At 43.2% G+C, this 14,860-nt stretch overlaps 1 protein-coding gene across 1 annotated transcript in view; it reads left to right on the forward strand.

The window, feature by feature from the left end:
* quoa (quattro a) overlaps nt 1-14,860 on the forward strand; it is a 129,415-nt gene that overhangs the window by 46,562 nt on the left and 67,993 nt on the right. Inside the window, exons 5-8 of the mRNA XM_078236058.1 lie at nt 2,780-2,903; nt 6,188-6,281; nt 9,383-9,469; nt 11,607-11,723. Coding sequence (XP_078092184.1) covers nt 2,780-2,903; nt 6,188-6,281; nt 9,383-9,469; nt 11,607-11,723 — 422 coding nt within the window. The remainder of the gene's footprint in view (nt 1-2,779; nt 2,904-6,187; nt 6,282-9,382; nt 9,470-11,606; nt 11,724-14,860) is intronic.

Here is a 14,860-nt window from a genome sequence, read left to right on the forward strand (position 1 = left end):
GAGGAAGCAAAGTGACCAACTGATACTACAGCTAACGTGATGTGAGAATAAACCTTTTCACACAGCGGGTGGTTCAGGTCTGAAACGCACTGCATAGAAGTATGGTGGAGGCAGGTTCAATCAGGACATTCAAGTGGATATTAAATGATGAACCAATGTGCAGGGATATGGGGGAAAAGCAGGGAATACTGAATTGGAGAGCTGATGCAGACACAATGGGCAGGATTTTATGGTCTCGCTGTTTCCAAAACTGTAAAATCCCGCCAGAGGTCAGCAGAACTTTCCATGGTCTGCCCCTCAACCACTCCGATTCCTGTGGCGGGCAGGATGGCAAAATTCCTGCCAGTGGGTCAAATTGCCCTTTCTTCGCTGTAACAATTCTATGATTCGATGAACATGGCAGCCACTAGTTGATTTATGAGCAGCGATCTTGCAACCCAGAAATAAATCCTCTCTTCCACACTCTGTGAATCAACTTTCAGTCAGTTGATGCAGAGATGCAGATAATCAAACATGTGCTTCCTCACAGTGAGACATTGCAAATGTCAACTCTACAACAAATGCCTCTTGTTAAGTGTACAATTGTCCAATGAGTGTCCCACCTGTACACACTTAACCTTAATTCATATTAACATTAGAATGTGCGCAGGGGAGATTGACCAGAATGGGAACAAGGCTGAAGGACTTCAGTTATGTGGTGAGACATAAGAATCTGGGGTTGTCCTCCTAAGAGCAGAGACGGTCAGGAGGAGATTTGACATCAATGTGTAAAATCATGAATGGTTTTGATTGAGTAAATAGGGAGGTGACATTAACCAGAGGAAGCAGATTTGAGGTGATTGAGAAGCAGGTGGCATGAGGAATGTTTTTTTTTCATAGAAAGTTGGTATCTGGAACTGTGCTGCCAGAAAGGATGCTGGGAGCAGATTCAGGAGAGAATTGGATAAATACTTGAAGGGAAAAAGTACAGGACTCGTAGGAAAGAGAGGCAGTGAGATTAATTGGACAGCTTTACCAGGATGATGGACTGAATGGCCTCCTGTGCTGTATCATTTTATGATTCAATGATATGTTTTTTGGAGTTTTCTTTTTGTGGTTATGTCTTCTAGAAAGGAAATTCAGGCTGAGGATCTTGATAGTAGTGGGCAGTGGTACTGGAGAAAGAGCAAGTCGGAGTAACCTTGCCTTGATGGTGTCGAAGCAGATTGTCCATTACTGCGCTGGGATATCATGTCAGGCCCCAACATTTACACCATCCTTATCACTGGTGGCCTTGCATATTGGGAAAATGATATGAATTGTTCACCATTAATTACAAAGGCACTGTTTGTAACGTATTGAAGATGCTGACTATTCCAGGAAGTTTAATAAGTCCTTTTTTAAAAAGCTCTGCTGATTTCCACCAACCTGCTTCAGTTGAAGTAGCTCAGTGTTGAGATTAAGGATACAACTGTTAACATGTGGGATAGACGGTTGCTAACTGGAGATCAGGGCAGAGCACCTGGGGTGGGCTGGCGGGCAAGGGGATGAGAAAACAAGTGGCTTGATGGGATAGGCACCATGCCCTTTGCTATCTGCCTCCACTGGGATTCTTACCAATGGTGAGTTGGTGATGTGGGGTGGGGTGGAAGGTGGTGGGTGGGGAGGGCTGTCCTACCTGCTCTTAGGCCAACTGAGGCCCTTAATGATCACTCAAAGGCCTCTGCCTGCCATTGTTCGTAGTTTATGATGCCCACCCCATGTAATAAGGCTGCCAGGTAAACGCTAGTGGTCTGGCTGCAGACTGAGGATCAACCCCTTCTATTCAGAGATTCTGTGCCCAATAGAGGCAACCCCCAATGGTGATCACTGCCCCCTTCTTCCTCACTGGTCAACCCGTCATGGCCCTTACATCGTCTTGTTGGGGCCTGCCTGACTGACCCTCACTTAACCTGGGAGTCATGGCCTCCAGTTCGTGGGGAACTGGCTGTGGACTGCAGATATGCCTGCAATCTAAGTGGTTATAAAATTAGCTGAGGATTTCCTGGGCAGACTTTTCCCTGACTTTTCAGCCTTTGTTTGGCCTTTCTGTGTTTTTAAAATATGCTGGTGACTAACCATTTTCATTACATACCTCCCCCACATATAACAGATAAATCACATTAACACCAATATATCTGCTATAAACTATTGGGACTGTGGCAGGTTATCGTAGAATCACTACAGTGCAGAAGGAGGCCATTTGGCCCATTGAGCCTGCACCAACAACAATCGTACCCAGGCCCTATCCCTGTAACCCCACATATTTACTCTGCTAGTCCCCCTGACACTAAGGGGCAATTTAGCTTGGCCAATCAACCTAACCCACACATCTTTGGAGTGTGGGAGGAAACTGGAGCACCCGGAGGAAACCATCCATGCTAAAGTACTAAGATAATTTTCCAAATTTGATACTGAGTAGTTTAGTTAATTCCATAGACATTAAAAATACGTATGTGTGAAAACGGCACTAAAGCTGATCCAGTAACAAAATGGTTAGGAAGTTGATAAATTACATTTTACTTCTGTGAATTGTGGAAATGCCATCTCCTCTCAACATGATAGCAAATCAGAGAAAGATTCTCATTCTGTGACTGGGCATCATAGAAGATATGAAGAAATTTCTCATTCAGTGACTGGAGCTTACATTTTAAATATATATAGTATTAAGCAAGTGCCAAAGTGGTTTAATAAGAGAGCTGGGTGAATGGTGCACCAAGTGCCTATTAAATAACTTTACATTCTTTTCTGATCTTTCCAGGAAGCAGGGATAAGGCAGGGAGAGCTGTGTTACAAGTCTGCAACGATAACTGGCTTTTACAGAGTCCAAGCTGCACCAGTGATGACCTTGCCAGACTCCTCCTGTACTTGTACAGCATCCCCAGGTGAAACTTTCCTTCTCTATTGTTGCCTGATGTCAGGAAACCATTGCAAACTTTGAGGGACCGCACGTTTTTCAGCTCTTGTTTGACTTTTGCAAGAAATAAAGGCTGATTCTCTACTGGACAGATTGCAAACAGATTGGTGCATTTAATAGCAGGAAAATCACATCTAGTCAAAACAGTGGTAATGTGCTGGCCAGCCAAGAAACAATCCAGCTCCACTCAGACTTGGCTGGACTGTTCAGACCAGGCAGGAAATGAGCTTTAATCAACTTGGCTTGGCTGGATTTCGATCCTTGCTTTAAAAAGAATGCTCTATGGTTCAAGAAGTTCAATGCTGAAACAATGAGAAACTCAAAGCTGAGGCATGTTATCATTTGTTCTGTTGACTTAGAACTCAGCACCTCCAATGCTTGGTCGTGAAGAACAGGATCATGCTAGCACACAGCCGGGCTAGTAATCTAGAAGCTTGGAATAATGCTCTGGTGACTTGAGTTCAGATCCCACCATGCAGCTTGGGGAATTAAAAAAGTTACTTAATAAAATCTGTAATTAAAAAAGCTAATTTAATTAATGATGGTTATAAAATGTCCAGGTTGTTGTAAAAATCTCTTTGACTCATGAAGGTGCTTTAGGTAAGGAAATCTGCCATCCTTCCTTGACTTGATCTACATATAACTGTCATGGCTACTCAGTTCCAGACCTCATTACAGCCCTTGTCTAAAAGAGCTCAGTTTAAGTGGTGAGATGAGAATGACTGCCTTTGCTATGAAGATAGCATTTGACTGAGCGTGGCATTAAGGTGCACTGGCAAAATTGAAGTCAATGTGAATGAGTGGGAGAACACTCCACTGGTTGGAGCCATACCTAGCACAATGAAGATGTTTATGGTGGTTGGAGATCAATCATCTCAGTCTCAGGACATCACTGCAGAAGTTCTAGGTCCTAGGACCTAGGACCAACCATCTTCAGCTGCTTCATCAGTGAACCTCGTTCCATCATAAGGTCAGAATTAGTGGGGACCTTTGCTGATGATTTCACAATGTTATGATCAGATACTGAAACAGTCCATGCCACAGCACGACCTGGACAACGTTAAGTTTGGGCTGAAAGTGGCAAGTAACATTCACACTACATAATGACACTTTCTAATAAGAAATAATCCAACTATCTCTCCTTACCGTTCAACAATACCATTATTGAATCCCCCACCAGCAACATCCTCACAATTGACCTGGCATTGAATTGGACTATATAATCACAGGCCACAAGCGCAGGTCAGAGGCTGGCAATTTTGCAGAGAGCAAATCACATCCTGATTCCCCAGAGCCTGTCCACCATCAACAAGGCACATGTCAACAGTGTGATGGAATACTCTCCGCTTGCCTGAATGAGTGCAGCTCCAACAACACTCAAGCTCGACACCCATGCAAGACAAAGCAGCCTGCATAACAAGCACCCAATTAACGACCTCTAATATTCACTCCTTCCACCACTGATTCAGCTCTGTACTGTACTGTACAGAACAGGCACTGCGGCAACTCGTCACAGCACTTTTCAAACCCATAACCCTTCTACCATCCAGAAGGATAAAGGCGGCTGATGCATAGGAACACCATCTGCAAGCTATCCTCCAAGCCACACATCATCCTGACTCAACTATATCACCGTTCCCTCACCATCATTGGGTCAAAATCCTGGAACTCCCTCCCTAACAGTAGGTGTACCTGCTCGAGATGGCCCACAGTGGTTCAAAAAGACAGCTCACCACAATTCTCAAGAACACTTAGGGATGAGCAGGAAATGCTGACTTTTTTAGATTATTTGAAACATGAAAACATTAAGCTGTCCGCGCACTAGGCCTGACTACTGGGATATAGTGGGTATTCAGTACAGTAAGGCAGTCAGTGGCAGAGTGGGGTTCTACTTTATATAAAGCAGACTTTGTGTTATCATTTCATTCAGTTAGAGGAAAAGTGATCTTTGTAAATACTATCAAAATGATGCAGAAAGCTGGTAAAATTGCATTGATCCTGATGTGCCAACTTTATTCAGTATCTTTCTCTAAGTGTCCAATTGCTCCAGTTATCTGTTGTCTGTGCCATTGTTGGCAATGTGCAAGTCAAAAATTAACTGTTTAGCAGTGCCACCTAATGGCAATAAAGTTCTAATTTGCAACATAGTTTCCCATTCGAAAGTAAAGGCAGACTCGTATTTCTATATGTCTTTCACAGCCATGGGATGTCTCAAAACACTTAACAGTCAACCAAGTATTTTTAAAGCATAGTCACTCCTGTAATGAAGGCAAACAAGGCAGCAAAGTCCCTCAAACAGCAATGTGATAATGGTCAGATTATCGTTTTAGTGATATTTGTTGATAGTTAAATATTGGCCAGGACACTGGAGAGAACCGCTCGACTTATCTTTGAAACTGTGCCCCGGGTGTTTTATTGCCTCATCCGAAAACAGCACCTCGAGCATACAGCAATCCTTCAATACCACACTGAGGTGTCAGCCTGGATTACCCAAGTTGCTAGAGTGAGACTTGAAACCAGCCTCCTGAGTTAGAGGCGAGAGTTATACCAGAGACCATAAAATCATTTCCTATAACTTATCCAGTCAACAGCAACATTCTTAAGCTGTCAGGTATATTTTTATATGTATTTGTCCATGGGATTTGGTTGTGCTGACATGGTGATATATATTAACCACCCTTGCTTGATACGAAAAGGTGGAAATAAGCCATTTCCTTGAACTACTGCAGTGTCTCTGGTTGATGAAGCTGTCACACCAGTATTAGGCAGAGAATTTTAGGATTTTGATCCAGTGACAATAAAGAAACCATCACAAGTGCCCATCAAGGTGATGTGTGTCTTGAAGCTGATGGTGTTCTAATTTCTTTTATTCATTCCTGGGACATGGGCATTGCTGGCTAGCCAGCATTTTATTGCCCATCCCTCGTTGCCCTTGAACTGAAATGCTTGTTAGGCCATTTCAGAAGGCAGTTAAGAGTCAACCATATTGCTGTAGCTCTGGAGTCACATTAGTCACAAAATTAACTAACAGTTGAAAAACAAGAGGGTGAAAATTTCTGCTATTAATTGTGAAGGGGACAGATTCGTGAAAGGGTTCCCACACATATATTTGGGCATCGTACCTCACTTCAATCTTTTGGGCACCCGTGGTTAATTATTCCAATGATTATAAATAGTAAACAAAAGCTGAAGTGAAAATTTAATTGTTCAGCAAAGATTCTTTAATTTTATTCTTAACCTTTCTTATCATAGGAAGGAAGTTCGGGATCTGGGATTAACAATCGTTGTAGATGCCCGGAGACGTCCACCTCATGTTGCATTGTTTAAAGCTTTTGGATCTCTTCAGGTGAATATGGATAAAATTGGATACGGAATGTCCCCAGGACATTTTTAAAGACCCACTTCCCCTTCTCATCATTGTTATGAGCATACAAATTATGACAGACAGGAAACTAGCCCATTCATCCTGACTCACAGAACAATGCCTCACAATGTATACACTGCTCCTCCTCACACGCAAAACAGGTGATCTCCTGGGACAGGTAAAGTACACCAATGAATTTTGGGGGAAAGAAAATCTGGAAAATTCGTTTCCAACTCGAGATGATTGAAACCTAGTCCAAGAGATCACTCTGGCCTTGTTCTACATTACAGCAGGTTTGCCTATTGTATGAGGTGCTTTAAAATCCAGCCAGAAACTATTCCAGTTCTGGCATGAAGCGATTCGCGGCATCTCGGTTCATTACACATCCTAATCCACAAATCCATTACTCTCTGAACAAAGAAGCATCTTCTCCTAACATCTAACCTAGTTGCCCTTTACACCACTTGGGATTCTGATTGCTGGTCCTCCCTGGTTTATTTATTTGAAGCTATTTGTCCACCCAAACACTATCCTATCTCTTCTTTATCTTAGAAATCTGAAACAAATTGAGGTAACTTTCATCATTTCTATTTGAAGACACCACTTACCTAAGTCAAAGGTTCCCAACAGTTGGGTCTGGTATGATTTGATTTGATTTAATTTGATTTATTATTGTCACATGTATTAGTATACAGTGAAAAGTACTGTTTTTTATGCGCTAAACGGACATAGGGAAGGAAAGGAGAGAGTGCAGAATGTAGTGTTACAGTCATAGTTAGGGTGTCGAGAAAGATCAACTTAGTGAGAGGTAGGTCCATTCAAAAGTCTGATGGCAGCAGGGCAGAAGCCGTTTTTGAGTTGGTTGGTACATGTTCTCAGACTTTTGTATCTTTTTCCCAATGGAAGAAGGTGGAAGAGAGTATGTCCGGGGTGCGTGGGGTCCTTGATTATGCTGGCTGATTTTCCAAGGCAGCGGGAAGTGTAGACAGAGTCAATGGATGGGAGGCTGGTTTGCGTGATGGACTGGGCTTTGTTCACAACCCTTTGTAGCTTATTGCGGTCTTGGACAGAGCTGGAGTTGTGATATAACTGGAAAGAAAACTTTCTATGGTGCATCTGTAGGAGTTGGTGAGAGTTGTAGCGGGCATGCTAAATTTCTTTTGTCTTCTTTGACACTTCTATGTACCAAGATTTGTCACCAAATTTGCCTTCCCCAATTACTCACCCAGCTTCCCACATCACAGTTTCAAAATTCATTTTTTAAGTGCATTTGCTATATAGGAAGCAAAAATCATTTGTTGGGTATAGGTGCTGAATTCCAATCCGCCACATCTCACTTGAATCTTCCAGGCACCTTTTGCCTTGTACATCATTTCACTAATCTTCATTCAAGTCTGTTCTTCCTCCGTGTAGCAGTGTGAATAATACATAAAATTGGTCAAAATGTGTTACAGAGAAAACTGGCAGAGAGAAAGAAATCAGGAAAGCAGAGGAACACTGACAGCGTAAACAAAGTAACTGCGAAAATCAATAAGGATCAGAAGACAGGAAAATAGAAATGAAAGAAATAGAAGGCTGAATTGTATGGGGGCAAGACGGAGGCGGGCAGGCATGAAGATTTGTATGGCCGAATGTTTACCAGCATCATCGGATCCCCAAGTCATCTCCCCAAAGGCGGAATGAGGGCCAGAATGGCTACCCTCTGCAACTGGTGGCTATTGCCAATTAAAGGAAATTAATGGCCTAATAAGACCTATTGGCAGAGGCTGACTAGAAATTTTCAGTCAGCCTACAGGTTCCTCGATACATCCGAGACTAGGCCAGCTGCCTGGAGGTGACCTGCCAGCACCAGACCAGGGGGCCAGCACAGAAGTCAGGCTTTGTGGTCTTCCCTACCTGCCTGGCCACAGCTGCAGCTGTAGGTCACCCCATGGAGGGGCTCTCCCTCCACAATGGTGGCCCGGCAACTGAGCCCATTAATTATTTCAAAACTTAGAAGAGTTGGCTCAGAGGGCACCTGAGGTTGGAGGTTTCCCTCCCTCCCCCGCCTTCTCTTGCCTGAACTACAGGCAAGTTGCAGTAAAGATAAATTGGATAGCATGTCCATAACAGAATCTGTCTTGTTTTCCTTCTAAACAGAAAGTCAATTAGGCCAGCTTTTTTGTTTCTGTGTGATCCTCACAGTCTGATTTTCCTCTCAGTGTTCCACAGAGATGAAGCTTTTCATTGAAACATAGAAGGAGGCCATTCGGCCCATCGAGCCTGCACTGACTACAATCCCACCCAGGCCCTATCCCCAAAACCCCACATTTTACCCTGTTAATCCCTCTAACATACACACCCCGAGACACTAAAAGGCAATTTAGCATGGCCAATCAACCTAACATGCACATCTTTGGACTGTGGGAAGAAACTGGAGCACCCGAAGGAAACCCAAACAGACACGGGGAGAATGGGTGGCACGGTAGCACAGTGGTTAGCACTGCTGCTTCACAGCTCCAGGGACCTGGGTTCGATTCCCTGCTCAGGTCACTGTCTGTGTGGAGTTTGCACATTCTCCTCGTGTCTGCGTGGGTTTCCTCCGGGTGCTCCGGTTTCCTCCCACAGTCCAAAGATGTGCGGGTTAGGTTGATTGGCCATACTAAAATTGCCCCTTAGTGTCCTGAGATGTGTAGGTTAGACGGATTAGCGGGTAAAATATGTGGGGTTAGGGCCTGGGTGGGATTGTGGTCGGTGCAGACTCGATGGGCTGAATGGCCTCTTCCTGCACTGTAGGGTTTCTATGATTTCTATGAATGTGCAAACTCCACACAGGCAGTGACCCAAGCCAGGAATTGAACCAAGGCCCCTGGAGCTGTGAGGCAGCAGTTCTAACCACCATGCCACCATGCCACCCCATGCAGTAAAAATGAATCCTACCCTACTCAGGAAATATTTCAGCAGCAACCAAGGGCCAAACGAAACTGAATATTTGACAATCTAAGTTGAGTTTGTTTATACTTGTTAATATTAAAGTGGTGCTCTGAATATATGTTGTATTGATGTTTCCATTACGTCAATCAGTATATTGTTCAATTCTGCAGGAACATGCTCCCCACTCCATTCATTGTGTCCTGGTATTGACAGACAAGGAGGCAACTCTCAAACTGGAGAAATGTCCAGGAGTATCTGTAAGTGCTGTTTAAACTACTTGAGAAATCCAAGTAGAATGGTAAACTAATTTTAACTTGACTTCTCCTGTGAAAGAATGTTTCTTTAAAATGAAAATGGTATTTATTAGTTCCTCATGGAGCAGGAATATTGGCGTTTTGTGCTTTCCATTTACATATTTCTACCCTTCATTCAGGAGTTGATCCGAGTTGGGCAATAGTCACTCACCATGTTACTCGAAACTAGCTTGGCATCATGGCAATGATATTTTTGTGCCAACTTCTCTACCCCTACCCTTCAATGCATCCCAGCAATCATCAGGACTGAGTTGAGCAATACAACTGAAAACTGTCTAGGAAAGGGTGCTTGAAGCAAGGGTTAGGACTTAAAGGAGGACGCCAAATGGTATATTTTGCTACAATAACATTAGAATACAATGCTGCAGATGCCAACAACATGAAGTTAAGGCAGAAAATACTGGCTCAGCAAGCTCGGCAGCAGCTGTGGAGGGAGGAAAATGGAGTTAACATTTCAGGCCGATGGCCTTTCATCAGAGCTGGATTTCAAGATGTAAGAGGTAGAGGCAGGGAAAGTATGATTGGCTATTAGACAAGAGAGACAGAAGGGTTGATGGGGTGCAAGGGAAAAGGAGAGAGCAACAGAACAAATAAAAGTTGCCTCTAAATGTAAATGATAAAATGCCTACGGTCGGTGAGCCAAGCCTCATTGTCATATAAGAAGAGTGGTGTGACAAAAACAACATTGTCCTTTGTCCTGTAATAGAGATCCCTGTTGCAAAGGTCTGGCTATGCAATGTTTGGATGGCTTTGCTGACACAGTTGGTTCTCTGCTTGTTCTCCTCTTTGATGGTGGTCTTTTGAGAAAGATAGCTGCCGAGATATGGGAACAGAGAGAGAGAGAGAGAGATGGCAGTGAGACTGATTGTGTCATCCAGCAGAGGCACTCTGACGCTGTGGAATTTTCCATCAGTGTTTCTCCCAAGATGCTCAAAGTGGGAAGACAGTTGAATGAACTCCAGCAGCTGATTTCTCGAGCACCGCAACAATAATGGTATAGAATCGGCTCAATCACTGATTCCCACTATCAACATCCTGGGGATCACTGCACCAATGATATAACTACTGTGCCTACAACAGCAAGTCAAAGGATGGGAATTCTAGTACAGCACCTGCCTCTGCAAAACCTGCCTACAATCTATAAGGTACAAGTCAGGAGTGTGATGGAATATTCTCCATATGCCTGGATGGGTGTAGCTCCAACAACTGTCAAGAAACGTTTCACCATCCAGAACAAAGCAGCCCACTTGATAGGCATCTTTTCCAATACTTTCAACACTCACTCCCTCCTCCGACACACAGTGGCAGTAGTGTATACCTCTACAGGATGCACTGAGGGAACTCAACTCCGACAGCATCTTCCAAACACTTGATCTCCACCAAATAGAAGCACAAGGGCAGCAGCACATGGGAACAGAACCACCTGGAAGTTCCCCTCCAAGCCACTCACCACCCTGACTTGGAAATATATGGCCGTCCCTTCACTGTCTCTGGGTCAAAATCTTGAAACTCCCTTCCTAACAACACTGTGGGTGTAACTACACCACATAGACTGCAGCGGTTCAAGAAGACAGCTCATCACCACCTTCACAAGGGCAATTAGGGATGGACAATAAATGGGAGCGATGCTCAGATCCCATGAACGAAGAAATCAAAAGAAGATTCATTTCAATGGGCTCCATCTTGAAGTCCCATTTAATTTCTCTTCATTCCCGCCTATTTTTGAAATTGGGTAATTGGAAAATGTAAGGGAAGGATAATTGGGACATTTCATCTTCTCAAGAAATGTCTGTCATTTGTCATGCATTTACAGCATTGCACAGACATTTAGGTATTTTGTTCTATTTGATTGAACACAATGAAAGCATATCCATTTGGAATCTCGTGTGTCTGTAACCCCTGATGATCCTGTCATTAATTTAAATTGATGAAATCTCAGTGTTTGTGGACCCACTACTTCCCAGCTCAGTCCAGGTTAAGGAATTGGTCTTTATAGGATTAAGACATTCTCTTTAATCTTTAGCTGTTCTTTAGTGTATAACTTCTACTTATATGATGCATATTGTTTTTGCTTTATCAGATTGAAGTTTTGACTTCCTGGAAAGCCATGCATAAGTTCATTGACAGCAACCAGCTAACTGAGAATCTTGAGGGCAGATTTCCTTACAATCACTCTGAGTGGATTCAATTCCGTACGGTCAGTAATACATCACTAAGAAACTTTATTACTCTCAATAGATCACAAAAACATAGATTATGTTACATTTTTGTATTCATATCAATCATTCCAAAACAATGATAAATATATTTCTTTTATTGATTGCACCTCTTTAGATGTGAAACCCTATTGTTTGAATCATAATTCAGTTAATTATGTACCATTGGCACATCACTTATACTTCTTATGTTGTCCAAATTGGGCCTGCATTGGGTTGGTTAGTCTGGACCATGAAGGATCATGGGTGAATATGTGAGGAATGTTTGTCGACCTGGGGTGCAAAAGGCCATACAGAGTAACATCTTTGGAACAAGATGACTTTTTTTTTCTTGGAATGTGGGAGTCATAGATAAGGTTATATTTATAACTCATCCCTAATTGTATGAGGATGTGGGTCTTCTCGTTGAACAAATGCAGTCCTCAAATTGACTCCTGCAATAGTATTAGGCAAACAGTTGTATAATTCTGACCCAGGGACACAAAGTGCAGTGATGTGGGCCCAAGCCGGGCTGGTGCGTGACTTGGAGTGGAGGCTGGAGTTGTGATCTTTCCATAACATTGCCACACTTATTCTTCTTGGTGGTAAATGCTGCAGAAGAGACAGGTGATTGTGTGCTGGAAGGGCAGTGTTTCCCTCATAATATCCTCCAGTTTCTGGCTAAGAGCTTTCCCTGCCAAGGTGGCCACAGGAAGTGACATGAAAGACTGATGAGGAATTGGTGCAATGAGGATCAACTGTGCAGCCTTCTCAGACTGTATAAGCAGAGTACTGATTTCTGACATGGGAAGCCCATTGGTGAATGAGAGGAGGGCTACCCTGAGGGGTGGGGTGGGGGGATACATTAGGTATTGATTTCCTTTTTTTTGTTTTGGTGTGTGTCTGAAGACCTGTAAATAAACAATCACCTTTTATATTGTATCTGGACAACTGTGAGCTATTGAACTGGGAGAACACCCACCCCATCTAACGTAATCCCCAGTCCCTGGAGACATTGCATAGCCATTGACTTGATTTTTCTTTCTGGGCTGGGAGGGCTCAGGGTTGACCTATTCATTATTGTGCACTTAGTTTATATCCTGCTTTCGTAGCCATGGTGTAAATATAGGCCTAGTTGATTCTCTGTTGAACCTCCCGGGGAGGATCTATCGTCTAAAAATGAATTAATTGGTCATGGATTACATTGTGTCTGTGGCACCTTGCTATGTAGAAATTTTCTATCTATTTGCCGATAAAATGACAGTGTCTATAGTTTACAAACAATTTGTTCAGTGTGAATAGCTTTTGAACAGCCTGGGAACGTGAAAGGAACTATATATAATTTGAAATGATGGTTACCAGAGCAATGAGGCAACACAAAACCTTAGAGAATTGCCCAATTACACTGTAGACTATATCACTGAACCACATCGTTTCTGTACCCTCCAATTCACTTCCACAATGCCTCTCCTGAGAAATGCTGTGGAAATGTAAAGGCTTTTCTGTCAACTTAAAAAAAAAATCTTGTTCAGAAAAGGCAGTTTTTCCTGAATGTTCAGATTTATAGAGGATCTTGACATGAAGTGCAGATAGCCACATGGGAAATATCATTTTGTGGTAATGACAGAGACCTTGCTCAAAAAAAACCTGGACACAACACTAAATATTCCTAGGTTTTTCTTCTGAGGTCAGGAGCTTGGAGAACTTCCAGGCCCCAACCCGAAACTGAGATGGAATCAAACATTCTTTTTGGTGCCTCGCCACTTAATGGCGAGTTAAGGATGGCACATAAGGCTGGAGGATCTATTGAAGACCTTCCAGCAATACTGGAGAGAGAGTGAGAGATGGGGTGTCTCTGTCTCAGCGCAGAAGAGGCCACAGCTGCCAGGTCATCCTTGTGGAGAATAAGCCCCTCCACAGGGCAGCCTGAGGTCATGGTTGGAGCCATCATGGTATGGTGACTGTGGGAGGGATGGTTTAAGGATCTCTGCTGGCTCTATCACCGGGGTGCACTCTTCTCTGACTGACTGTGCTTTGGCCATCGCAGCCAAGTCTGCCAAGTGAAACATTCCAGTTGTCATGGGAGAGGTGCCTACATCTTCATTGGCTATCCACTGCTTGTAGCTGGGTCACCGCTTTGTCCTCACCCAAAATTAGAACCAAAGGTTGGCAGGCACGATAAATGCCTTTACAGAGGAGATGATGGAGGGTACAGTCAAGGTTCATTCCTATGAAAGAAAAATGGATGCAGCAGCCAAAGCCCAGAGCTCCCTGGATGATGAAAGAGACAGTAAAGAGGATATATCAGGTTGAAAATGCAAAAAGAATCAAGCTGAATAGAGAAAATTCAGAGGGGAAGTGAAAAAAGAAATTGAGAGGCAATGAAGGAATGTGAGGAAAGGCTGACAACCAATTGAAAAGGGAATAAAAAGTAAGGAGTTGTCAGAGGAGGAGTGGGACTGCTTATCGATGGAAAAGGGATCTACGCATGGAAGCAGATGGGTGGCTGAGAAACTAAATGAGTGTTTTGCTCCTGTTTGTACAAAGGAAGAAGATACTGCCCAAGTCATAGTGAGAGAAGGTGGTTGAAACACTGGATGGGCTAACAATTGATAAAAGAGGAAAAATGAGAAAGGCTAGCTGTACTTAAAGTTGCTAAGTCAACAGGGCCTGGTCAGATGCATCTGAGGATGCTCAGGGAAGTAAATGTGGAAATTGTGGAAGCATTGCCATAATCTTCTAATTCTCCTTAGACACAGGAGTTTTGCCAGAAAAATGAGAGAATTGCAACGTTACATCTTTGTTCAGAGAAGGATTTTAGGGTGAACCCAGTAACTATAAGCCAGTTGGTTTAATCTCAGTGGTGAGGAAGTTTATCATCTGGGACAAAGTTAACAGTCACTTGGAGCAGCATGGATTCATTAAAGAGAAACAGCATGCATTTGTTACAGGCAAATCATGTTCAGCTAATCTGAATGAGTTTTTTGACAGGGTAACGGAGAGGGTTGATGTCGGTAGTACAGTTGTTATGGTGTACAAGGACTTCCAAAAGACATTTGATAAATGTCACTCAATGCCATTTGAGGAAGATAGCCAGCCATGATCTAAGTGAATGGCAGAGCAGGCCGATATGTCGGCT

This window comes from Mustelus asterias, chromosome 20, assembly GCF_964213995.1.
Source record: "Mustelus asterias chromosome 20, sMusAst1.hap1.1, whole genome shotgun sequence".
NCBI classification, from domain to species: domain Eukaryota; kingdom Metazoa; phylum Chordata; class Chondrichthyes; order Carcharhiniformes; family Triakidae; genus Mustelus; species Mustelus asterias.